General features: G+C 34.2%; 1 protein-coding gene across 3 annotated transcripts; it reads right to left on the reverse strand.

Moving 5' to 3' along the window:
* Positions 1 to 335: 335 nt before the first annotated feature.
* On the reverse strand, positions 336 to 26,563 carry gabpb1 (GA binding protein transcription factor subunit beta 1). Of its 3 annotated transcripts, none has more exons than XM_039772819.1 (9): positions 26,226 to 26,563; positions 17,011 to 17,118; positions 15,000 to 15,167; positions 14,100 to 14,294; positions 13,784 to 13,931; positions 12,058 to 12,171; positions 9,823 to 10,002; positions 9,578 to 9,693; positions 336 to 2,053 (listed from the first exon to the last, which is right to left on the reverse strand). In XM_039772819.1, the coding sequence occupies exons 2-9, from the start codon at positions 17,116 to 17,118 to the stop codon at positions 1,901 to 1,903; spliced, it is 1,182 nt and encodes a 393-aa protein (XP_039628753.1). In that variant the 5' UTR covers positions 26,226 to 26,563; the 3' UTR covers positions 336 to 1,900. The 3 variants fall into 3 exon arrangements, with proteins under 3 accessions (XP_039628753.1, XP_039628752.1, XP_039628754.1); XM_039772818.1 differs by having other exon boundaries at positions 337 to 2,053; positions 26,261 to 26,562; XM_039772820.1 differs by lacking the exon at positions 336 to 2,053 and adding an exon at positions 2,096 to 2,860 and having other exon boundaries at positions 26,261 to 26,561.
* Between the last annotated feature and the right edge of the window lie 87 nt (positions 26,564 to 26,650).

The following is a 26,650-nucleotide window of genomic DNA, read 5'->3' on the forward strand; positions in this document are numbered from 1 at the left end:
TTCTATATTGTAGTGCCACTGTGCACATGTTAGGTTCTTGTTTTCTTTGAATTAAACAGGGTTTGCCTAGTTGGCACCTCAACTATTTTGGAACTGCACCTGCTCCGCTACAGTGTGTAGGCAATATATCTATAACTCATTTAAACATAACTGAAAGTGAAACTGTGTTCTGAACAACACAATTTGGAAATATTGTGTTCAAGTATTTCAACATATGTTTAAAATCATTTAAAGATAAAATTAAATGATAATTTGGCTCGCTCTACCATATGCCATACACAACAAAATTCCAAAAGTTGAAAAATTAAAGTAAAACCAGTAAGCAATGATGAGATTTCCTTTAAACAATACAATAAAAATTTATTGGTCAATATAAAGAAAAAGAGTAACATCTCAAAAGCTGTTAAAAGTCATTTCTTGGCTACATATCCCTATCTCATATTTTCTTGTAACATGGAGTAGTGAACAGCCAGTAATTCCAGTGGATTTACAAATGAAGTAATGCTGACCCTGTAAGATTTAGTGAAGGAGATCAAAGTGAAAGAAACCAATACTCACATGTTTCCCCCCCTCTGAAAGTGCTTCTTTATGATGAACCAGCATGGCAGAACTGTAATGTGCAAATTAGGATCAAAAATAAAATGTACAAACAATGTTCCTTTCTACAAAGGCTCCCTCTAAATCGGATTTCTTAACTAAAATTTATAATGAAAGTCAGGTATACTTTAACTGTAAATGCATTGGACTTGCAGGCCTTTTTACTTGGCAAAATCCCTCCTTTTTGTTAAATGCTGTAACATTTAGTTTCTTCGAAATCCAACAAGCCAAATGGTTTTATCTTTAGTAGAGTAACAAACAATCCATGTTATAAAAATGCTACAAAATGAAACTAAAAGTCTTCAGTATACAAATGTCCATGATGTGGGGTGTGAAATAACTAAATGGAGTATTAAAGTGTTTTTTTCACCCACTTAGAACTTAAAACAAATTAATGTTTACCGACCCTAGGTTCAGTCTAATAAAATTATGTATTTACAACATATGTTTAACATTTTAAAGTGGCTCTTTTAAAATGATTAAATAAAATAAATTGTTTTCCAGCTCTCATATCCAAGGTAAGAGAATGCAAAATACACAAGCAGTCCTAAGAATGTGAATCCTTCATTCTAAGGCTTTGGAAGTCAAGAAAATGGACACAATATACACATATATAAAAAGCAGAAGCTCCCCTTTCTAATTTAAAACTACTGTAAATCATGGGTAAGAGGGTTTTATAAAGGTATAAAGACGAAAATGACTGCTCTAGCTGAAAGTGAAATTCTGCTTGTGTTTCTCTTCTTTATATAAGTACTTCCATTTATGAAAGGTTTTACAGTATGTATCACAGAGGACAGTACAAAATTTACTGTCTGAATATTTAGCTTTTTTTGCCCTTCAAAATATTCAGGAAACAAGTCAGATGCTGAATCTGGATTTCAATGTAGTGTGAAGAAGAAAAGAGAACAAAAACTGTAACAGTTGGCAATCCCAACTTTCTCTAACAAAATTCACAATAATGAAAAATGAATAACATTGTAATCAAATTAATATGCACAGTGCATATTGCCTTTTTACACCATAATACGTCTCTCTTGTGACATCACGGCCTCTAATTTCACTGAAAGGATTTAAATCACTCCACCGTAGCACCACATCCTGTTGGCTGTGCCCAGCATGCACTGTGACTTCTCATTCATATTGGAGGAAATAATACTTCATGAGCAAGTAAAATCCTCATACCCTTCATAGATACAATGAATGTCTGCTTTCTTCAAGTGTTCTTTTCTCTTTGTATACTTATGAACTTCACAGCTTCCAAAAATATCAGGCTTGTTGGTCCAATTTTGTACATTCGATCAGATCATACAGCTTTTTTACTGCTGTGATGGCGAGTGATAGCCTCCAGTTTTTGCCTGTATGCTTCAGCCTCTTGCTCCTTCTTTAGCAGCTGCTGCCTGTACTTCTGTGCCTCTCGGTTCGCCTCTTCCAGTTGTTTCTGTAACGCTTCTTTCTCCTTGAGTTGCAGAAGGGAAAAAAAAAAAAAAGAGGTAAACAAAAACACTTCTGATGAAACATTTGTATTGGAAAGCATGCAACAAAAAATTTAACAGCTTTACAGATACATACTTTGGCTAGCTGGAATAGGTAAAAATTAATCACAGTGTGCCTACTGTAATTTTATTACTTTTACCCATTTAATTTCCACTCCTCATTTCATTTCTATAGTGATTTCTTGCTTTGCTAGTATTGCAAAACATCAATGCATGGCAAACTCTGCTTCCAGATTTTTCCTGTGTGGAGACTGTGCTTTTGGACCCATGTCCCAAAGACCCATTTGTAAGATTAAGTGGCAACACTGTAAAGATACATATATATTCTTTAGTTACATATATTCCTCATTGTTGTGTGACCAGTATTTGTGTGTGCACAATATATGTATAAAATGTCTAGGTTCTAGCATTAGAATGTCACTGCATTGCTCTATTTTCTTCCTTGTCATCAATGAAATTCCAGAAATAAGCAAATGAGAAAAAATATTTAGAAGATGCATTTTATTGGCAATATTACAGAAGATTTGTATTTTCCTTAAATAACACAAAGAATTTGTGTGTTTTTAATAATAAAAAAATGTAAAAATATATAAAAAATATATTTTACAAAAGTCTCTAACGTAATTTTGTCATGTTTGTCTGGCTTTCTCTCTCTTCTGCCATGCTTCCTGCTGTATATCTTGTCTTATTTCCATTCTTCTAGTTATCTTTCTTTCTCCTCATATTTAATGTCTGTATCCACTAGATTACCTGGGGTGTTCTCACTGAACCTAAAATGACAAGATGATTAATTACATATACAAGGCAGAATGAAACTTTACAGTTCATAGTTCAAAGAGCCCGTTCTCTTTTGTGATCTCTTTATCTATTACTCATTGATATATTTTTTTTACAAAATTATAAATGAAAAAGTTGATGCCTATTGACAGCCCGTGTTATAAACAGTAAACACTTCTACTGCATAAGATAGTGTGGTCTAGGAGATGGGGCATTTTATTTTAAAACAAGATTGCCAGCTTAAATTTCAGCTCTGACCCCTGAGGGAGTCGTCTAACCTACCTGTTCTTCAATTGTAAAAAAAAAATGTAAACAACTGCAAAATATTCCAAGTTTGCAAGAAGCCTTTGTGTCAGCCAAATATACATTCAAAAAAATGATAACAATAATAAGATAGTTAGAATACATCCTGAAAATTACCAAACTCTAGTTTTATGTTTCATACCAAAACATAAAGAAGTGAGCTCTGAATCTCAGTTTACAAAAAAGAAGAGAATGTTAAAAAGGAGGGCGGCACGGTGGCGCAGTGGGTAGTGCTGCTGCCTTGCAGTTAGGAGACCTGGGTTCGCTCCCAGGGTTCTCCCTGCGTGGAGTTTGCATGTTCTCCCCGTGTCTGTGTGGGTTTCCTCCCACAGTCCAAAGACATGCAGGTTAGGTGGACTGGAGATACCAAATTGACCCTAGTGTGTGATTAGGGTGTGTATAGGTGTATGTCTTCACCCTGCAATGGACTGGTGCCCTGCCATGTGCCCTTTGCTAGCTGGGATAGTCTCCAGCACCCCAACCACTCCCCACCCCGCGACCCTGTTCAGGACTAAGACGGTTAGAAATGACTGAATATTACCTGTCTTTGACAAGTAACATTGATTGTTATATAGGTTTCCTCTGTCAGAAAATTACAAGTAAATGTTACATTTACAGTATATATGTCAAGAGTTTTATGTAAAACAATTCTGACTTGAATAGTAAAACACAAAAGGGGTTTCTATTCACTTTTTACACTGCTACAGCGTTTCCCTTTCCCCATCTTTTGAATCAAACACCTGCTATTATCTTTCATAACTGCTGACAACCAAATAACAGTGGCACAATGATAGACCTGTTTTCTGGCAATAAGAAGACCAGAGTTCGTGCCCCATTTGCTCCCTGTGTGGAATTTGTTGTGTACCCTCTGCTTCCGTGTGGGATTATTTCGGCTGCTCCCGTTTCTTCCCACAGTCTAAAGGCAGGTATGTTAGGTGGGTTGACGTTGCTGTACTGGCCATAGTGTGTGTGTGTGTGCTTTCTCAGAAATGGGCTGGTACAATGTCCAGAGATTATCTTTGCCTTCCGCCCAATACTTGTTAAGAGAGACTCCAGCTGCCCCACGACCCTGCTCTAGACAATCAACTTAGCAAAATAAATGGAATGAAATAATGTTATTTATGTTTATCAAAGATAGAAAGGTAAAGCTGTTATCTAAAATACTAACCACTCCAGGTGTCAATATCTCTTTTCCGCCACTATAATGTGTATTCTATAAAGCAGTTCCCTCTACAAAACACCAGTGTAAAGATTTTTGTCATTATTTCACAAAATCAAGTTAAACGCATGAAAGTGGACACATTTTAAATATAATATACCCTATATCTCAATTGCAATAGAGGCCTCAGAGATATCTCTGTTTTAGTATGCAGAAAAAAAAGCCTTTGACAGAGTTGAATGAGGCTAGTTTTGGCTATGCACATTTGGGTTAAACCCAGTATATTTTAGTGAATTACACTTTTGAATCATAGCTAGGAAGCTACAGTGCCCCTTGCCATCTACTTTAAAAAGCAACTGGAGTTTCAGGTAATTATAATGGACAAATTTGAATAAAAGCCATTTCTTTATACAGATGACACAGTGCTTTATATTACTTACTCTGACTCAGCGCTACCATATCCTAAATGTACTGGATGAATTAAAAAAAATGTAAAAATCCAACATAGGGCAGCAACCATTAATTAATACTGTTAATAATAATCAGTGATAAAAAATACTTGGCAATGAATTTTGTTATCAATTAACTGCATTGTTATGTATTATATACATCACTTTATTAAATCGACAGAAACATTAAATCACATTTTGAGATCTGTAAAAATGATCTCACTAGGCACAAGTGTACAACTGTGATTGTGACCAACTGAAAAGAAAATACAGCAGAGTAATGGTCATCTCTCTGTCACTCATACTTGTGGATAATTCAGCAACCAATCTCAAAGCCAATTTTTTTTATGTTTCTCCAGCAGTTCAAAATCCTGACAGTGCAGAATCCAAGACATCAACAAGCTTGAAAATGTCTGGACAGTGTTGCCTTTGATGATAGCGAAACCCACTATTTGATGCTGTACTATAAGGAAAACGCAGTCATGAAGTGTTCCAGGGTCAGTTCACCCTGTGGTTTTTGCTGTCATCTAGCAGATAAAAATCAAGCAGTATACTTAAGACAACTTTTGTTCATGCTTAACATCTACCCCTCAACTTTCTCTGACAATAGACTTGAAAAGGTTAAGCAAGATCTTACAGTTGCTAACAAGGCTTTTTGCGACGCGTTTTTTTGGCAAATGCAATTTTACAGCAACCTCGTTCAATTGTTATGAAGTAGAATATTGTTAAAGGAATAAATCTTTTTTTTTTTTTAAATAAATATTTACACTTTTGTACAAATGTTGCATTTTTTTTAAAAACCACCTGAATAACCAGTTAATCACATATGTAATCAACAACTAACTTGCTCCTCTTCCTCCTACATAGGTCAAGAGTACTATCATAAATTTCAAAACTCCGCTCCATGCAACGCTTCCCAGAAAAAAATTAGTGCCAGGCATAAACAGGAAGTACTTTAACAATATTTCAGCAAAAAAGTGCATTTGACTGGATACCTGACATGTAGATTAAATAATGTAGATTTTTATTTTCATACACTTTTTGATATTGCTTGCTGTGGTCCAGCATTGGTCACCATAGACCACTATTCCAACATAAAAACATGAGATAAAAAATGTTCTTGGTAATTACTGTAAAACACATGGGGTAACAGTAAGATATAAATAAAATATCATTTTTAGGTGTAGTATTCCATAAAAAGGAAAACATACACAGTGGGGATCTAAATAACTGTAAAACAAAACACCTTGTCAGAGGGTGGGCAAATCAGGCAGAATCTGTTATAAAATGCCAATTTAACAATCTGGCTTGTACTGTATACTTATTTAAAGTAATTCCCAGTTTAACCCTATACTAATCTGAATAAAAGTTAAGGTTAAAATAACATTCTTGAATACATCAAACATGGTATAACAACATCAGTTCAACAATAAACTATTGTCAAACTTGCTAAATCCAATTTAGAATCATGAGGATATAACAGGATATTCTTTTTCCACAGCATTATAATGGGCAGACTGGAGCTTTTCCCAATTAGAAATTAGAATGATGAGAAGTGTACTATATCTTGACAATGGGAGATTTCTTCTATAGCTGAAATATTGAGAGAAGGATCCTTTTCCCAATGCTGTTATGAGGAACTTTTATAAAAAGAGAGAGAAGAGTGGGAAAATACCAGCTTTATCTTTATTGCAAAAAAGAACAGATTCTATCACAGTTATTAAAAAAGATTATATGTAGACTCAATACACATGTATATTTTAGCAAAATTCATTATTTGCAAATGATAAAAGAAATGGACAGTTTGAAAGTTAAATTTTAAGATATAGATTTTCAGAGAATGTAAACATTAAGTTAAGGGCCATTGCAAAAAGTGATTGTTACGCAAGTCTCCTATACTCTGACAGCGTATTCTGAGTGCTGAACCAATGAATTTGTGCTACCTTAATGGCAGTCAGATATAGAAAGCACAAACAGCAAAGCATGTAATGAGAAGTCTGAACTGGAATAGTTTCCAAAGCTAACCAAACCAAAACAATTACATCTCTCTCTGCTTCCCTCCAAAGTCTTGGAATACTCTTCTTTTGATCTTCATAATACAGATTTTTTTCAATCCATGGCTTCCTTAGATGTTATTACAGTGGTGTGTCATTTTAAAAGATGTATACAGGTGTACCCTGAAAATGTCATTAGCATTATGGAAGGATGTTAATTTTGACTAAATAAATTTTTCCACCTAATGTAAGGTGAAAAGATAGCCATCTAGTAATATCTAGCACAACACTTTCCAAGTGGTTACAAAAATTAAATATATTTATTTATAAATAATTGTGATTCAAAGATAAATTCCTTCAACACACCTTATATACTTGTTAATGATACTCCTGCCTTGCAACCCAGTACTGCCAGGATTAGCTCTGGCTTCATGCACACCTGCATTGGTTTAAGCAGGTTGAGAATGTTATGCAATATAAAGTTTCAGGTCATTTATATAATGAGATATTTTCTGTTCAAGACCCTCATCTGTAATCCCTCAGATATCTGCTTGCTTATACATTTGGATGGCGAGAGGTTCAACAACAATGGCAAATAGCATTAGTGTCAGTGGGCAGCCATGGCTAGTACATTGCTCTAAAGACAAAATATTTAGAATTTATATTTTACATGTGAAAAAAACATTTTCTAGCCTGAAGTATTTCTGTTCTAAATGTAAACCCTAAATTAAGCAAAACAATAAACCAATATCTCCATTTCACTCTTTTTTGCATCAAGAGATAGCATGACAATGGCTTTAGAAGAATATATTACTTTGAATTACTATGAATCTTTATTTACCAAATGTTTGATTTTGCATAATTAAGAATGGTGTTTTTCCATTCTTTTTGATATTGCTATCAACAAAAAAAAAAAAATCAAAATCGCATTGTTGTTCAATAAAGACTTTGGTCTGTAGGATGTAGTGTTTTGTTTTCTGAAAGAATTTCAGAAAGCTTTAAAAGTCTATCCAGCAACTCTATAAAAGGTGTGTTAATTTGTGGCAATTCAAGTTTCTCAAAAAAGTTTTGACAAGAGCCTCACTTTCAATACACATGGATATGTTTAAAAGGTTATAGTATTCCTTAAAAATACTATATATTCTTTATTTGTAGTTTCTTCAGTTCCAGTTGTATTATTGGTTTTTGTGATTGTACTCTAAATATATTCTGGGCAAAATCTTATTGGCCTTTTCCCTTTACTAATAATAGGAATTTTAGCCCTTAAGGATTAGTTACTCTGTTTATCTTGTGGTGAATAAGTTAAATTCTATTTGCAAAGCTATTTTTTAAACAAAAATCAGAATGTGCACATTTTGCATATTAACCATTGGTTTTGGAGATATAAACAGTTCATTTAGATGTTTCTCTTGCTTATAATTCATTTTTGCTGGTGAAGAAATAAACTATTTGTCCCCTTAAGTATGCTTAGGATTTGGTCTGTAACTTTACTGTCACTTTTCCTTACAAAGCATATCTTACTGAAAAAGACACGATGTAAATTCAAATAAATAAAACACAGCAAGAAGTACTACTTGTTCAGTTACAGTGCAATTTTAAGAAAGAATTTACTAAACACGGGGCGGCACGGTGGAGCAGTGGTAGCGCTGCTGCCTCGCAGTTAGGAGACCCGGGTTCGCTTCCCGTGTCTTCCCTGCGTGGAGTTTGCATGTTCTCCCCGTGTCTGCGTGGGTTTCCTCCGGGTGCTCCGGTTTCCTCCCACAGTCCAAAGACATGCCAGTTAGGTGGATTGGCGATTCTAAATTGGCCGTAGTGTGTGCTTGGTGTGTTTGTGTGTGTCCTGCGGTGGGTTGGCACCCTGCCCAGGATTGGTTCCTGCCTTGTGTCCTGTGTTGGCTGGGATTGGCTCCAGCAGACCCCCGTGACCCTGTGTTCGGATTCAGCAGGTTGGAAAATGGATGGATGGAAGAATTTACTAAACACAGACAAAAAATATATGCCAATCAATAAAGTTTTAGTGATAAAATAAGACCTGCAGATACTGATATTAGATATAATAAATATGACCTGTTGATACTGATAATAGACAAAAAAAATAAGGCTTGTCTCTTAGCTTTCTTTAAATTCTTCAGTAAAGAATTAGCTTCGCCAACAAGCTTAATTATAATTTGGAACACAAAAAACAAACAAGCAAATGGGCATACCAGTATATAACATGAATTTAATTTAAGAGAGTTTTGGCAAAAATAACCATAAACAAAACAGATTACTGGAAACTTGTTGCACAATTTAAAAATCAGTTTATAATGGTCATGTGTTGAAAACTACAAGATATGGTACAGGGTGCCAAGCTCTAATTCAGAAGCATCAGGCACAGTGTTGGAACTCGGCCTGGACAGGGCACAAGTTTATCACAGGACAAATGGAATATCATCAATAAAAATAAGGGAGTGACTAATTAGTAAACCATACATGTTGCATATAGTTTATATATCCATAACCTTGTTTTAACTACTTTCCACAACAGACTGATGCCAACAACATGATAGCATTATAACATTTTCAAAAGCTTAAAAAAAAAACAAAAAAAAAAAAACTAATATCATACTGATTGAGTGTTTGTGTGTGGCACCATTAAGTATGATGGTAAATAAAAGGGTTACATATATTATTCAAAGATATATTGCCTTTAAATATCATGAATGAGTTTAGAGAGAAATGTCAGGTAAAGTCATGATCTACTCTCAAACCTTTCCAAAAAAAAAAAAAAAAAATCAACCTTGAACAATATTAAAATGCAATTACCTCAAAATCTGTTGCTTCCACATGATTTTCAATTATTTCTATACGTTGTCTTTTAGCTAATGGTTCATCACTGATAACTGTCTCCTCTGCAATGTCTGTCGCTGGCACTGTCAAAACTAAAAATATAAATACCCAGTGAGGTTTTTTTGCATTTACATTTTACTTTGAGAACTGAGAACAGTCGTGGAACAATGTTACTACAAAACAAATTGACTTTATAATTAGATGTAATACTATCAAGATACCTTGTTGACCATCTGGCATTGTCACAATAATTGGCTGTCCAATCCCAGCTGCAGTTTGCAGGTTGCCCAGCTGAATCCCATCAGTGACAATGGTGATAACTTGCTGACCTCCAGAACTAACAACCTGTTGAATGGCACCATCTACGGAATCTGCTGTAACAACTTCTTCTGTTGCAACCACTATGTCATAGAAAAATAAATAGAAATATATTAAACATACTGCGGTGGGCTGGCGCCCTGCCCGGGAATTGTTTCCTGCCTTGCACCCTGTGTTGGCTGGGATTGGCTCCAGCAGACCCCCATGCCCCTGTGTTAGGATATAGCAGGTTGGATAATGACATGACTGTTGAATCACACTCCACTCCCTACATTCCGCATATATATATATATATATATATATCTACAAGTAGTACACAAATGAAGTGTCTATACGAAAGTACTGAATGTAGCCCATAGCTATCCAGCATACTTGAACAGTTAGGAAGCAAAGCATGCAAATAACTATGAATTAGCTTGTACTTATTATATTCAGAGACACATCATTTCTTTAAATTTATACAACATCAATCCACACAAACTTGCTAAAGATGATGTCTTAGCTTTCACCAGAAGTTTCTGTTCCACTATTCAAACTGAAACTCAGACATTTTATCAATAATATTTTCTTTGCATGAAACATGCCACTCGCTTTTTTATTTTCTTCAATAGGTCTAGTCCAAAAGTATATCTACACAAATAAAAGTTAATACGGAGTCAGTAAGTCCATGATTGCATACATGATTGAGATAATAGTCCCATTTAATCTAATTATACCTTCAATATAAAATAGAAATACTGCTTTGATAAAAAAAAAGATGCCTTACTAGACAGCTATTCATTCACCATGCGTCATCCTGCTTACTTGGAGATGAGAGACTGAGAACCAGAATACAATGCTTTAATCTTAGAGCAATATTATCTTAAAATAGTATTTGAATGAAAAACCATTGGCTGTTTTGTTTACAGTTTCCACCAAAAAGGTTAAGATTTACATTTTAACTTAAGCAACCTTTACATTTAAATATTAAAAGATCCTCAGAGGATTCAGGGATTCTGAGCCTCAGTGGGGTGGGGGTTACCAATTTCTTGATGAAGAGTATCTTCATATTGTTTGTGTAATAACCCAAGTTATTCTTAGACAGAGAGCTTCTGGAGGCTTAACACACACTATAAATGTCATGACATGTTGAACTAATAACGCTCATCACAAAACACTGCAACACTAGCATTATTCAAGGAAGGAGAAAATAAAATGCAGGTCATTTGTAAATAATGTAATTAAAACAGAGCTATGAACAAGTATTTTCTTCTTTCCTGAATGCTTTCAGTTCTTCAATTAAAATATATTACAAGATAAAAGAGTGAAAAAATAACATTTATGTTAACTTGTGTAATTTATTGAATGAACAAAACTATGCAACATCAACTGGCTATGTCAAACATCTGCAGTAATGGTGGAAATCAGGATGAGTCAAAACATTTTAAATGCACTGTATACTGTACTATGTTTTAAATTTACTTATGTTCTGACCTCCATACTAAATCAAATAAATAAAAGTCAAAATGCATTAAGCATTGTCATATGGGACATCTTTTAAATGGAAGTTTATGTGCATAGGAATCTTTTCTCTTGCATTCATTTTTATTTTAAGATGTCATTTTGAGGTTTCTAAAAGTTTCTTTTAAAAAGTGTACCTTGGAGTAAATAGGCATTGCTTTGAATAAAATCTCATTTTGTTTGGTATTTCTAAATGGGCAAATATATCAATATGAAATGAATTATGCTGCAAATCCAATGAGTCTTGAAGAAAAAGAAAAAATGCACACACACACACACACCAAAAAGTCTATCACAGGCAATGCATAAATCCCCTGACTGAAATCATTAGTTGCATTTTTTGAACATCGCCATAGTTACTAGACTAATGACAAAGTGAACTGTCTACTACCACCTACTGCATGAACATCTGAAAATGGCCTCATAGATATATATCTGACTAACAGATTACAAAGGGAGGCTTTGCTGGCATAGACTTATAGTACATTTGAGCTTTTAGCTCACCATGTGGTAGAACACGTTAAACACTGTAAAAATAAAATGATATTTTTGCACTGGTCCTCACTTCAAAGCAGCAGAGAAAACATTGCTGTATTTTTAATCTACTACAAAAATCTAACATTATAACTGTAACTTACCTGGAGTGTCAGATGAATTTGATAAGGGTGCTGATGCTTCAGCCAAAGCAGCCAGAGTAGCTAATACTGACGTTGATGAATTGCCAAACTGAACTGTTGAAACACCTGCCTCATCTGTATAAGTATATAAAACACTTTAAAATGACAGAGATAGTGCTGAATATACATTATTAAACAACACAGATTTATTATGGTTTATGTGAGAAAAATTCCTGAACAGCATCAGAAGACAATATTCTCTGCCAACTACTATATTATATATATATATATATATATATATATATATATATATATATATATATATATATATATATATATATATATATATTTATATCTATATCTATATCTCTAGATATAGATATACATATATAAATGCATCAGCACTGTCATCATTGTTATTAAGCAGAACTAGCAGAGCTTCCCATGACACTAAATAAGTTTCCTATATATTTGAGTGGTGAATCACTACAATTTCTTTTTCAGAATATCCATTCATCTAGTTAATGAACACGTTTAATAAAACTACAGGAGAAGCTGGAAAATAACTTGGCCACATCAGGATTAAGGTAGGATGGTAGGAATCATCTTTACTGCAAGGCACATTCCCGCACAAACACACAAACATTTATATGGGGGGAAAAAAATGGTGGAATTCAGACCCAGTGTTGTGAGGCAAAAGTGCAAATGACTGCTCCAAAATGCTGTCCATTTTTTCCAAATTTTTTTTTTTTTTAAATTTAGCCTTTGTGAGGGGAACAGTTCAGATATCTGCTCTACATATCCGAACACCTTAGTTTGTTTATCTGTTTGATTAATGTGCAGTTAATGAAAGCAATATTAATTTAACAACTTTCCACATGGGAAAGAAGAAAATTCACTACATAAGCAAGATTCACCAATTAAAACAATATGAAGAATGTTTTTACAACCTGGGATTTTTTTTTTTTTAAATAAAAACACAGAACTGCTTTTCTCATTCTCAATCTCACTTAATCCTGTTCATCATCATTGGGGGTGCCAAAGCCTATCCTATAACCACTAGGTACAAGGCAGTAAACAGCACTGGTCATTGCACTAGTTAACTGTAGGGTCCATTTATGCATACACCCTCATTCAGACTGACAAGTGGGGCCAATCTGAATTGTTGCTTCACCTGATCTGCAGGGCTTTGATGATGTGGGAGGAAAAACAGAGAGCACAGAAACAGACCCATGCAGAAACAGGAAGAACATGTTAAGTCCACATACAAAAAACAGAGAGTGGTATTCAAACATAGGAAGTTCGATCTGTGAAATGGCAGCCGTAGCTGTCATTTTACCATTAGAAAAGAAAAAAAAATATGTATTTTGATATATAATATTTAACTTGCGTATGTTAAACTGATATATCACAAAAGGAACTACACAAGATATATGACACAAGCTATTGTGCATCTTCTTACAACTTTTACAAATCTTATATTTCTAAAGGTGTATTTTTTGATTTTTTGTTTTAAATCCTTCTGGCTCTGCTGCAGTAATGCATGGTTGCACCTTTGCAAAGTAAATTAATCCACAAGACGTGTTTATGTCTTGAATGAAACTTGCTGCCAGTAACAGAAATACATTTGTGTTTAGAATAAAATGCTAAATATGCAACATATGTTTGTATGTTCAATCCATGAGTGAAAGAGAACTGTGCCAAGAGCATCTTATAAAGCAGTAAATTTGCAAAAAGTTAATAATACCTAGAGATTTGGATGAATTGGCTGCTGACACTAAGCCAGTTAGATTTACTACTCCTCCAGGACCAATTATAAACTGAGGCGTTGCAGTATGTATTGTTACTGTATCTGGACTTTCTGGGTTCGTGTTAATCTGGTTTTGCATGGACACCTACAATCAGAGAAAAACAAATTGAAAACTCCTCAAAGGTTGGCAAAAGTACAGGGTACACTTGAGTTACAGCATACAATAATTCAGTAACAAATTAGATTATCCAAACATATGATTATTAATACACACATGTACAATGATAAACTATTAACTTCCATTATTTTTTACCTGAAGTATTTCTGCCAGTTCTTCATTTGCATTGTCAATAGCAATATCCAAAGCATTCTTGCAAAATTTGCTCTGGACATGGACATCAGCTCCGTATTTTATTAAAAGCTCAACCACCTCCCGGTGTCCATGTTCAGTTGCCCAGTGAAGAGCTGTCATTTTCAACATGTCCTTTGCATTGACGTCAGCTCCATGCTGGAGAAGTATGTAAAAGAATACATCAATTGAAAATATGTATTTTTTTCATTCTCCAAGTCAATAAATCAAAAGATAATTACAGATGATGAAAGTATATTATAAATTAGCTTTCTGCATTGCGTGGAAGCTACTGTTGCTTCTGCTACTCCACTCTGTAGATGTGCATAAAAGGCAAAATTACTTTATCAAAAGATGACTCGTGCTTCTATAAAGTACCCCATATAAATATAGATTTCTTTTTAACAATACTGTACCTAATTATTATATGTTAAGCAATATATTGTATATAAATGCTATTATGACATAGTGTGAAGGAATATAATTTTAACATCGTCAGCTGAATAACCATTAGTAAAAAATATGTAAACCTCGAGCAGTCTAAGATAAAATATTACCTATTATTTACATGCATATTATACACGACTAACTTAGAACTTTAGGACGCTAATTGAACTAATAATTACTTTACACATATATTAAAATTTTCTTATAGTTTTAATGATAAGGTCTATATAAAAAAAAGACTGATCCCGAGTACATGAATTATACTTGTTTATACAGTAATTTCAGAGTATCATTCAATCATTCACTGTTTATTTGTGTCATTATGAGGACTTGACAATGTTAATGACACACAATTTACATTATATACCATTATGATATGGACAGGCTTTAACCAAACCAGACCAAAGAATATTTTACCTTTAAAAGTACTTCCACAATGCGGGCATGACCTTCTGCTGCTGCCATGTGCAAGGGTGTTCTATCCACTTTTGTCCGTGCATCACGGCTCACTCCTGCCCTTAACAGTACTTCTGTTGTTGAGTAATGTCCATACTGGGCTGAGAGATGTAGGGGGGATGTTCCCAGCTGTAAGAAAATCCCGTTGCTTAACATTAAAGAAAAAGAGTGTTTTAAGTGTTGCCTTCTTTTCTCATAAGAATGGTGGTAAATAAGTACCAAAGAGTTTTTGTTGAATCAACACTGATTAATGTAAAATCTGCAAAAGGTAGAAGGCACATAGCTTCATCTAAAAGAAAGAAATTTGATATTGGAACATGTACAGCAAATCAATAATCGTCTTTCTGAAACATATGGTGCAGTTGGCTGATGTCATGTTTTTAAAGTATAGTACATGAATTCTTAAAATAAAAGTCTGCTTATAAGCGACTGATTTCCCCCCCTTCCCCCCAAGTTGCATCCCAGGAAACATGCCACAATATCTCTTAATTTAACTGTGTGGAGTACAAGTGTACCCAGACTTTTCTTCAAATGTAAAAGAGTTCAGTACCACTTAACATTTTTTGCAAAAACATGAGTAACAAGTATACCCAAATTGCATCATTAGCATGCAGTCTATCGTGCTTCGAATACCGTCCTGCAAAACTGTCATTATGCCATAGATATAGGAGATTTTATAAATGACAGAAAACACTCACTCCATCTCATCTGTTTGCTTTGATACAGTAAATAAGTTGTTTAAAAGTGGTCAGATTTTCCACTTTAACTGCATTGATCAGTCTAGTAGTCTTTTTTTTTTTTTCCTAAAGATTTCTACTTCACTTTCGGAATTAACTTGTCTATTGGTTTTTTGTATAACACAATTGCTCTTAGTTCTGACCAGAGTCTTCAAGGACACAATTCATTATTTGACTGACAGCATTCCATTTGATTTCATTTACTGATGGCCAGAAAGATTAAAAAAAGTCCCTGTGCAAACACCTCTGTTCAGTATTAAACAGGTCTGAGCCCTTTAGCGCAGGACATGCCCTGTAGGACATAGATGACATAGTGTTGTTTCATGGAATCTGTCTGCTAATACTGTATTTTATGGGGACTGATTTCAGAGGGATTTCATCCAGCACCGCAATATCAATATTTTACTCTTCAACAACCACAGAGCACACTTACACTGACTGAACAGAACTGAAGCCCTGATTCCTGTTACACTAACCACTGTTCTACTTTGCCATCCCCTACAAAACCTTAAAAGAATCTCTATATGCATACTGAAGTTATCTGTATGTATAAGACATACAGTATAATGCATGACTGTCTATGTTTTATTGCAAATGTATTACACTTGTAAACATGTGAAAGACTCTGAATCTATACATACTATAATAATAATAATAATAATAATAATAATAGGTACACACCGGATTTAATCAGTGTGAATAAAAGATAAAATGGACTACAACAATTTAATAAAGTACATCATCATCTTCTATCTAGCACAATGCTACTATCTAATACCACTACATCTTCATTATGACACGATATATGATTCTATTAAGCATACTAATACTAGACAATGTAGACAAATTAAAAACCCAAAGGGGAATTACATACATTAATTGGAAATTTTAATTTAAAAAAGCATTCTCAGTAATAGTGACTATAGTCTAAGAAACACCATAAATCAGTTCCACAACTTATTTCAACTTGAATAATCTCAAGAGTTTACATTTTGTTTGAATATAAAACAGCAAAAAAAAAAATCTAAAATTTCATTCAACATTATTTTGACTTTACAGTAATAACAATCATGAAACTAATAGTTACAATATTTTTCTTCTAATAAAAGAAACTATTTTTCACCCCCCCCCCCACCACTTATTTGTCATTCTTCTTTTGACATAAAACAACTTGTATGAAATGTGGCATGCAGACCAAAAATATTTCAATTGTATTTTACACATGAATAACATACCCAGTCTGTGGTAAAAGGAGCTCCATTGGCCATGAGAATACGGACTTCATCATCTTGACCTGCTCTTGCTGCATCTAATAGTTTCTTACCCAAGTCCACAAGGGACATCTGTAGGTAAATGACACATAATTAATACAAACTTTCAAGCAGTTTACATTTAATAAATGTATTAAGTCCGATATAGAAAACTAATTCATACAAACATTCCAGGAAATAACTTTTTAGATGTATTTCAGGCTGACATTTCATATTGGCAAAAATCAGCAGAACGCAGATATTAAACTATTCTGAGAAAAATGAGTGCAGTACAATGGTGATATGTGAAGACAGGACATCAAAATAAATGCAATAATTTCTTGAGCTCATGCTTCATTAAAGTTAGCATACAATTAAAAAGGAGCATGCTTTATTTAATCAGGAAATAAAAAAAAGCAATTCAAACTAAAGATCACAAAATACTTTGAACATAACACTACTCAACAAAGATCTGTCACTCACAGCTTCCAAGTTATTTTTTCAGGCTTTATATTTAGTATATAAACCATCACTATGGTGTATGTGCTTTTTTAAAGGTAAATTCAGGTTTAAAATGTTTTAATTGCTGTCTGTGAACATTTTATAGACTTTTTTCCCTGGAAATCTCAAAGTGGTCAGCAAGAAGCATTGTGAACAGTTTCATCAGGACATTAATGAAACAGAAACGCGATACCACAGCAAATGGTGTCCCAGTATGATTGCCGACTACTGCGGACTACTAAGGGGGTTATTCCTGAGGTCCAGTACATCAGAAAATCATACACTTCTAACTTTTAAGTGAGACACTCCCAGCATGTACTTTATATATAGTTCAGATATACATTTATTGCAAATTTTAATTGTGTGTTACTTAAAAACCTTGCGTGGCAGAAAAAGTCTGATTAGATATTTGAATTCAGCATGATAAATACTGTAAGATTCACCTACATTGATTCATGTGACAAAAAATACATTTTGTTAACCAGTGTAACTTCTCTGATGAGTATTTTTACTTTAATCTTTTTCTACTTAAAACCAATGCACTACAAAGCAAATAATGCTCAAAACACACAAGTCATTTATGTTAGTGTTGGAGATTATTAGCACCTTTGCCTTCACTCTTAAATAAACTTGAAACTGCGATTTATGAATTATTCAAATTGAAATACTTTTATTACAAACTATAAATTGATATCTGATAATGAATTAAACATTATGTTCATTTACAGAAGCAAGAGAGATCATTTCATAAATTATTTTTGATTACTAAAAAGGACTGCATGAGACTACTCTTTTATTTTACTATCTCTAACAGTGCATCTTAACCATCAACGATACGGGAAAAAGCATTTGGCTATGCCTAAGATGTTTATTAAGAAGCAGCATGAAGCTTCAAAAATCAAATGCACAACACTAAGTGCAATGTAACAATAAAAAGTTAAAAAAAAAAAAAAGAAAATCACAGCAAATGTTAACTTTCCATCTATGCATATTGCAAATTTAGGTCAGAGTAAATAGAGAATACATTTACAAAACTAAGGTTAAAAAATGCAAAGCAGTAATAATAATACACTATAAAATATACAAAACAACAGGTATCTAAAACTTACTTTGATGTCTAATAATGAAAATTCTTTTGTAATGTAACAGCAGGCTGTGCATATAGTGCTGTGAACAGGCAGAATATAAAATGGTGAAAATTATTTACAAATAACCCTGGACACAGTCTTTCGAAGCAGGCCACTCTTTATTTCTTTTTTAAATAACTGACTAATTGTTGATTTTTCTTGTTTTGTTTGTATGCTCGGGGTGAAATGGTTCAGGAGAATCAATACTTAGCAACACTGGTTGTAAGGTGGGATCTAACCCTCCATATGGTGGCAGTTCATCACAAGGCACACTCCTATACATAACCACACTGTCACAACTGGTCCAGTTGAGAATCATCAATTAGCCTAACTTACAGGTCTTTGGAATATAAAGAGAAAACATCATGTAGCATGACACTGCAAGCTTTGTGAAAGGGCTCCATGAAAATAAAATTAGATTAATGTGCTTTGAAATTTGTAATTTATTAAACTGTAATTACTGTATTTACATGAACATGAGTAAAGCAAGCTGCCCCAATGCTCTGTGTCAACTTTTATGTAACAATGGAAACATTAATAAGAAATGCATAAATAATGCATTCACACTATAAATAAATATCTTTACATTGAAAACAAGATAATCATATTTCTTTAATTAAATAAAAAGAATATGTAAACTATAAAAATACAGCTTAGAGTGAAAATAGTAAAAGAGCTTCAGAGTGTGACTAAATTGTCAGTAGATGCAACTCAAATTTTACACTGGTAGCATATATACATTAATTTACTGAGGATAACATATAAACTGTCCATGTGCCTAAGGATGATACTAGTATTACATAAGGGACTACTGAAATGCTAGTCCAGATACAGTGTTGATACCCAGACAATTTAAAAAGGCAGAAACCTTCCTTTTAAGTGGAGCTGTGTATTTACATGACATTTTGAATTCAACCTTTTCAGTATGTTTTTACACTTTCAATTACCATATCCTGAACAGAAAAGTTGATGTAGGCAAAGGATTTCCTTAAAAAATCTAAATTCTAACTGACTGTCTGACTGCTCTTGAATTGTGAGGAGAGGTGCAGATTATTTTTGGTCAAATTTTGAAGTCACAGACTTTGAACAAAAGTGGATTAAATAAAGTTCAAAAATGAAAACACAAAATGAGATACCACCAAATGCTTATATGAAGAACATGATTTTCCACCTCCTCAGACACTAGTTAATAAATAAATAGTTAAATAAACACTAGAATGACTAAAAGGAAAGAAAACTTTTTACTTGGCTACAGATAAAAAGAGGAGTTACAGTTCCAGTGAAGTATTAAGCAGATATATTGCCGTTAGCTGAAAGTACTCAATATTAGTGTTTCAGAGAGAAGATATGTAGCATTGTTCATAATGGCACTCAGTTTTGTTTTCATTCTCTCTCTCCTTTGGTAGCACCTCCAGGAGGTTGACAGTATACCCCATAACCGAGTCTAGCTTTTTAATTAGCTTGTTGATAGGGTGGCCTTTTTTGAAGTGATGTTATCAGCCCAGCACATCAGAGCGAAGAAATGTGCACTGGCCGTTACAGAGTTGTAAAATATGCAAAGAACATAACTATCCACATTAAAGGAGTACAGCTTCCTAAGAAGGTAGAGTCTGCTCTGCTATTCTTCTGTAGAAAATTAGGCAATAAGCTACTATTGAAGCTATAACTGTAGGATGTAAATGAAAATATGAGCAGATGAAACTTAACCTGGATTACAAAACTAAAGAAGTTAGAATTGGAAATGCACTGCATATACACATGGTAACAAACACAAACAATGACTAAAGAACTTCAATGAGTCAATTACATCTTTCCACCTTTTTTCCATGTTCTGCTTTAACTTCCAAGTGGCATACATAATGAAGATATTAGCTTGTCAAAACGGCACATATACATATTATATACATACATATATACACACACATTCATATATATATATTTCTTCTTTGGTAGAAGTACTACGGTGTTGTACCGTGTTAGCCATTATTAATGTAGTAAAGATCTTGCCTGAAGAAGGGGCCCGAGTTGCCTTGAAAGCTTGCATATTGTAATCTTTTTAGTTAACCAATAAAAGGTGTCATTTTGCTTGACTTCTCACTCCTTTGGTAGAATGAAGAAATAAGATATTTGAAATGATCAATTACCATTTTTCCCTCAATGTATAAAAATTAAGGAATAATTCTACTGTCAAGTTCATTAATATAGAGTGGTCCAAATCTAATTATGCAATTTTCATTACGCTATAACTTATTAAGTTTATTACATAAAAAATCAACCAAAAACCCCGGATCATCGAGAAGCGAGCGAACTGACGACATGAAGAATTGTCTTTGTGCCGAACTGGAATCGTCCCCACATAAATCAAAGTCGTCCAGACGTTCTGGATCTGCATAATTAGATCTGGACCACCCTGTACACTTGCAATTTGGAATTTAAAACTAGTTCTGAACAGCATGACTGTCAAATTACATAACATAACAATGTTAATTTTTCACAGTGCCTTACTTGCAACACATCAGTTTTTACACATTAAAGGCCTTTTCATCTGTTTAAAATATTTTCATGTAAAACTGTATATTTCTAAACATTTAATGGGAGAGAAAAGTCAGCAATGAAAGAGATTAGCTCATAGAATAAAAGCCTAAATTCAATGGGTGGCAATGAGCTTGGTAAAAAAAACAAAATTGAAAAAAGCTGGTTATTGTAGTTGCCTTGTACTGAGAACTAAAGGTGAATTCATGTGATGACATCCCCTAAACCATTCTGTATGTTACCATTTCCATATAAACAAACTATCAGGGATAAATTTTGAAATTAAAATGCAGTTACTCTATACAAAAGGGTGTGTAGCCAGCCCTAGGACAGACACATAAAAATGTCAATTTGCTATATTTGACAATAAAAACAAATTATTTTCTTTACTGTTTTGACTTATGAACCAGTGTCTGCATTTTTTTATTTAGAGCAATGCCTTTTCCTATATCCCTTCATTTAAATATACATTGTTATAACCACAATAAACCAGTGTACTATTCAAGCCTGTTTACTGCCTTGGGCCCACTGCTGCCAGGATAGGCGCAAACCTCTTGCAGACTGGGTTGGAGAAAGTCATTGTGTTATTATTTTTTTCTTCTTATATTTATCTCGTATCTCTCTATTATAAAAGAAAATCTTGAGACGCAACAAGATTATTGCCAAGAGATTTTTTCAAGATGGTCTGAACCATTTCGACACTATTCAAGGCCAGTTATGGTAGTGTAGTGGTTAGCATAAATAGTTATCAACCACGAAGCGCAAGTTCAATTCCAATGTAAAACATACAAATTTCTCTTTTGTGGCGGAGTGGTGGCTCGGAGGCTAGGGATCTACACTGGCAATCGGAAGGTTACCGGTTCGAATCCCGTAAATGGCAAAAGGAACTCTGCTCTGTTGGACCCTTGAGCAAGGCCCTTAACCTGCAATTGCTGAGTGCTTTGATAGTGAGAAAAGTGATATATAAATGCAAAGAATTATTATTATTTTTACCAAGAGATTTTTTCAAGTTGGTCTTAACCATTTCCGGTTGACGGCCCATGGCCACGGTCCTCTCACCTCTCATTCATGTGAATGCTTTTGTCAGACACACTTCCCGCACTCTCAGCTCTCATAAATTTTTTAAGTTTTCCTGATTTCAAGTAGTTTACGAAAAGTTCTCAGTTTCATCCTTTAAAGAAGCTTTTCTGGGCAGTATTTTTATACATACAATCTATTTGTTTCCTTCGTTGTAGTACTTTTCTGGACAATTATTTTATACATTGTAGATGACACATGAACAACTAAACGAAGAAGAAAGGGCAGCATGTTGAAAAGAGGCCCGAAAGTGTTGGAGAGAAAAGAATTCAAAAAAGAACAATAATAATCAAAGTACAAATTCAGAAAATAAGGAAAGAAATAATCAGCCCGGACCAAGTTGAACTGAAAACCTAGCAGGTTCAAACAAAGTAGAATGTCGTAATGTGGTTCGAAAACGCTGGCGTTATACACATGTAGAGCAGGTTACAGATTATGAAAACAGTGAGAGCACCAAGAAACGATGAAGTCAAACAAATTAATGCAAAAAACTGTCAATCGGTTACAGGGCAAATTGGTTAAATGCATATCAATAGACTATGCTGAAAATGTTGGTGGTGATGGTGTGGAAGAAGAAAACATCAACTTACAATATCCCGTAGAATATCTACAACCATTAAAACCTTTCCGGTCTTCCAAAGGCCGAATTACTGTTGAAAGAAGGATGTATTGTAATGTTATTATGTAATTTATGTCTTAGTGATGGGCTTTGCAATTGGACAAGATTAGTTGTATTGAAAATTGGGTGAACAATTCTAACATGTAAAATTTTAACAGGCGACAAGAAAGGTAATGTTGTACATATTCCGCGGATCACCAGATATATCAGAGATCTTGATATGCCATTCGTATTAAAACGTTTACAGTTTCCCGTTAGAATAGCTTTTGCTATGACAATTAACAAATCACAGAGACAAGCATTCAAAAAAGTCGGTTTATTTATTAGGGAGAAGGAAATGATATTCACTCACGAGCAGTTATACATTGCGCTGCCACAATGCAAGTCCAAAAACGGAATCAAAATTCTATGTGATATTGAAGAAACGTTAATTCCAAATATTGTTTTTACTGAAATTTTACAGTAAAAGTGTAAGTTTAAAAAGTATTTGCGTGTTAATTTCAAAGCCAAACAGAACAAAAACGTATAACGCAATGAACACCTCTAATGCAATATGAAACATAATTTTCTTTCATTTTATTACATTTAACTATTTTAATATGGTTAATTACACGCTGTAATGTAAAACAGTTAGTTCTATTATGCCTATGTAACAATTACCATGAAAATAACAATCTGTTTAAACTGTACATCTGCTTCCCCATACGCAAGCTTAAGAGTCACGAAGTGGCCAGCGCATAGTGCCCACCCTGGGTTGGTGAGTGAAGCGAGCAGTGGGCAGAGCCCCCTATTATCTTTAAATAATATAACTGACTAGAAACGTACCATGATTTAGGAGTAATGACAGATATTAATCCAGCTCTGAAAACTGTTAGCTCCTGCTTAAAATTAAGATAGTTTTACCTCTCACAAAAGATCATTCAGTCTTTTATGTTTACAAACAAGACACAACTGGCAACATATGTATGAAAAAAATGTTGCTTGTAACTGTATCACTCTGTTACCATCATCTTAAGCAATTATCTATATATTTTTATTCACTTCATTTATTCACCTATTGTTGTTATTGGGTAAAACGTTATATTATCTATTATAGGTTGATAAGGTAATGCAGTGATACTTCTAACAATTCACAAATTCTGCCTCAAAGCTTGGATTCAAAAATAATCTGCTCACTGTCTGTAGAATTTGATTTACAGTACATGGTGACCTAGTAGTTATTTATATATTTATTTATTTTTTAAGTGTAGTTTTGTTTTCTTTTCATATTCCACTTCAGGATATGTAAAATGGCCAATCTAACTTGGACTGGCCTGGCAAGAGCAGAAATGGGACTGTGGGTAAGTGCACCATGCAATAGACTGGCAACTCATCTAGGGTTAGTTTCTGCCTTGTACCCAATGCTGTTAGAGCAGGATCTGTCTCAATGTAACCCTATAACAGGTTATAGGGGATTTAAAAAATAGAGTGGGAATGATCTAACAATCATCACTCACTGTGATTTTTCAACCAATTCCCACCAAACAGGCAAAAGGACTATATGCCACACAAAAGAAACAAAGAGAGAAGTTATATCAATTGTGTATTTTAGAATTACTATGCAGAAGAACCGCTTTTTGAATATCTTTACTCCAGAACACCAAGATGTGTCTACTTGAACTGAACACAATTTGAGTTGTTTATTTAATCTGAACTGAATTGAGGTGTTTTACTTTCTTTTATATATGTTAATTATACTGCTTTATTCCTGAATAACTTTTCCATAGCATTTGGTAAATATTTCCTTCATAAACAAAAACATTGGTAGCACTAACACCTCACAACAAAGACACCAGAGTACATTGTAGTTTATTTGTTCTCCCCATATTCATGTGGTTTTCCTTTGGGTGCTCTGGTTTCCTCCCACAGTCTAAAGACATGCATGTTTGGTGGACTGGCAATACTAAATTGCCCCCAGTGTATGTTAGTGCATGGGTGTCACTGTGCTCAACCTGCCATGGACAGGTACCCCGTCCGAGGAATGTTTCTAACTTGCACCCTATGCTTGCAGCATCACCATGACCACACACACACAATACAGCATGTTAGAAAAATTTACAGATAAATGCAGACATTTCAGATGTTGCCCATTATTTACACATTTCTTTTCTGTATAGTGTGTATAGTCTTTTTACATTAAGAGCTACAAAGCTCCTAATTTGGTTAATTATCTAATGATTTCTATGCTGTGTGAGAATGTTACTACAAGTACTGTCTTTTTGTTTCCTATATTCTGCTCTACTACATAAAATGTAATACTTGGATAAAGCATTTAACTATGTTTTGCATTAGAAGCTTACTATCAAAATAATTACTTAACAAAAATGATGCTATATTTGACAAGCAAGTTGTAATATGTACAGTGTTTTGAATAGATGGGATTAATCAATTTAAACTCCAGGTCTCTCTTTTAAAATGTTGAGTAGCACTACTCTTAGCAGAACAAATTCATTTTTCAAGGCAGAAAAAAATCATCTTATATCAAAATTTAGTAATGAAATATTATACTACTTAAAACTACACAAGTATGAGTATAAAGGGGAAAAAATCAATGTCTTTAAAATAATTATTATGAAAACTGGCACATTTTTCATTCTTGTTGCTCATTCTAGTGTGTATTTTTCAGAGGGATTGTTGTTTGTCATAAAATAACTGCATTTATTTAACGAATTCTGTAAAAAGCCAACTTTCCCCTTGTGAACAAATAAAGCGTTGTTCATCTGTCTACATTGTATCTTCACACAATTCTAATGCTTCTTTTCTTGTCCCATCCCATTGTTATTATATTAAATTGGCGCGATTGTAGTTTAAAGTATTTGCAAGAAACGTATTACTATTAGACACATTAGGAAGAATCAGCAATGTTTTATTCCTGCTAATTTATTGTTTGTTTCACCCACGCACACCCCCAATTTTTTTTTTTTTAACATAACCACCGTCTTTCTTTATTTTGGCCCTCATCTTCAAAACACAGGTCGGCCGCCTCGCCTTATCAGCGAAAACACAGGCCACCATTTTATAAGGTAACACCGATCACCACCCCCCTTTTCCCCTCCCTAGAAAATATTGATCACTACTCTGAGAAACACCTTCTCCTGATCACGTTTCTCCTCAAAATATAAAACCCTAAACTCCGGTAACCCCGGAAACCCGGCGAGTTAATGCAATAAACAGGAAATCGGTCGGATGATCGGGGTTCCGGGGGAAGTTGAATTATTTTTCGCCAGCAAAAAGAGATCAACTTCCACATCCGGTAGGGCCACACAAAATACCCTGACACTGACCTGGAAAAGATTCGTTATTACCTGCCCTGGTGAGACGGCGTCCGCTTACTTCTTACCTTTGCTTTTTGGAATTATTTATCGCGTAACACCGAGTCTAGATCGCCGGCTCGTACAGGATGGCGGGTTTTCTTATAATGCCGTCTGTTCGGCGCCCAATTTTTTTCTCTCGCTGAAAGAAAAGTCCCCGTATAACGACGCGGATGTGTACATACCAAAGCACCGCAGAGCAAGGTGCCTCCCTCAATTTTCCTTACACTTATTGTGCCTTTGTATTTTTTAATTACAGAACATCTTTATGGTACGATTTCGTGTAATTCTAGCAAATGCTGGAATTCGATTGTTTAGTGCGTTTTACTAGTGTGATTTTTTTCATATTTTCGAGACATGGTTAATTGTATGGTGAAGCGCCTAGCGGAGTAATATTTTAGCCTCCTGAGCATGCGCGT

Source organism: Polypterus senegalus, chromosome 12 (assembly GCF_016835505.1).
Source record: "Polypterus senegalus isolate Bchr_013 chromosome 12, ASM1683550v1, whole genome shotgun sequence".
NCBI classification, from domain to species: Eukaryota; Metazoa; Chordata; class Cladistia; order Polypteriformes; family Polypteridae; genus Polypterus; species Polypterus senegalus.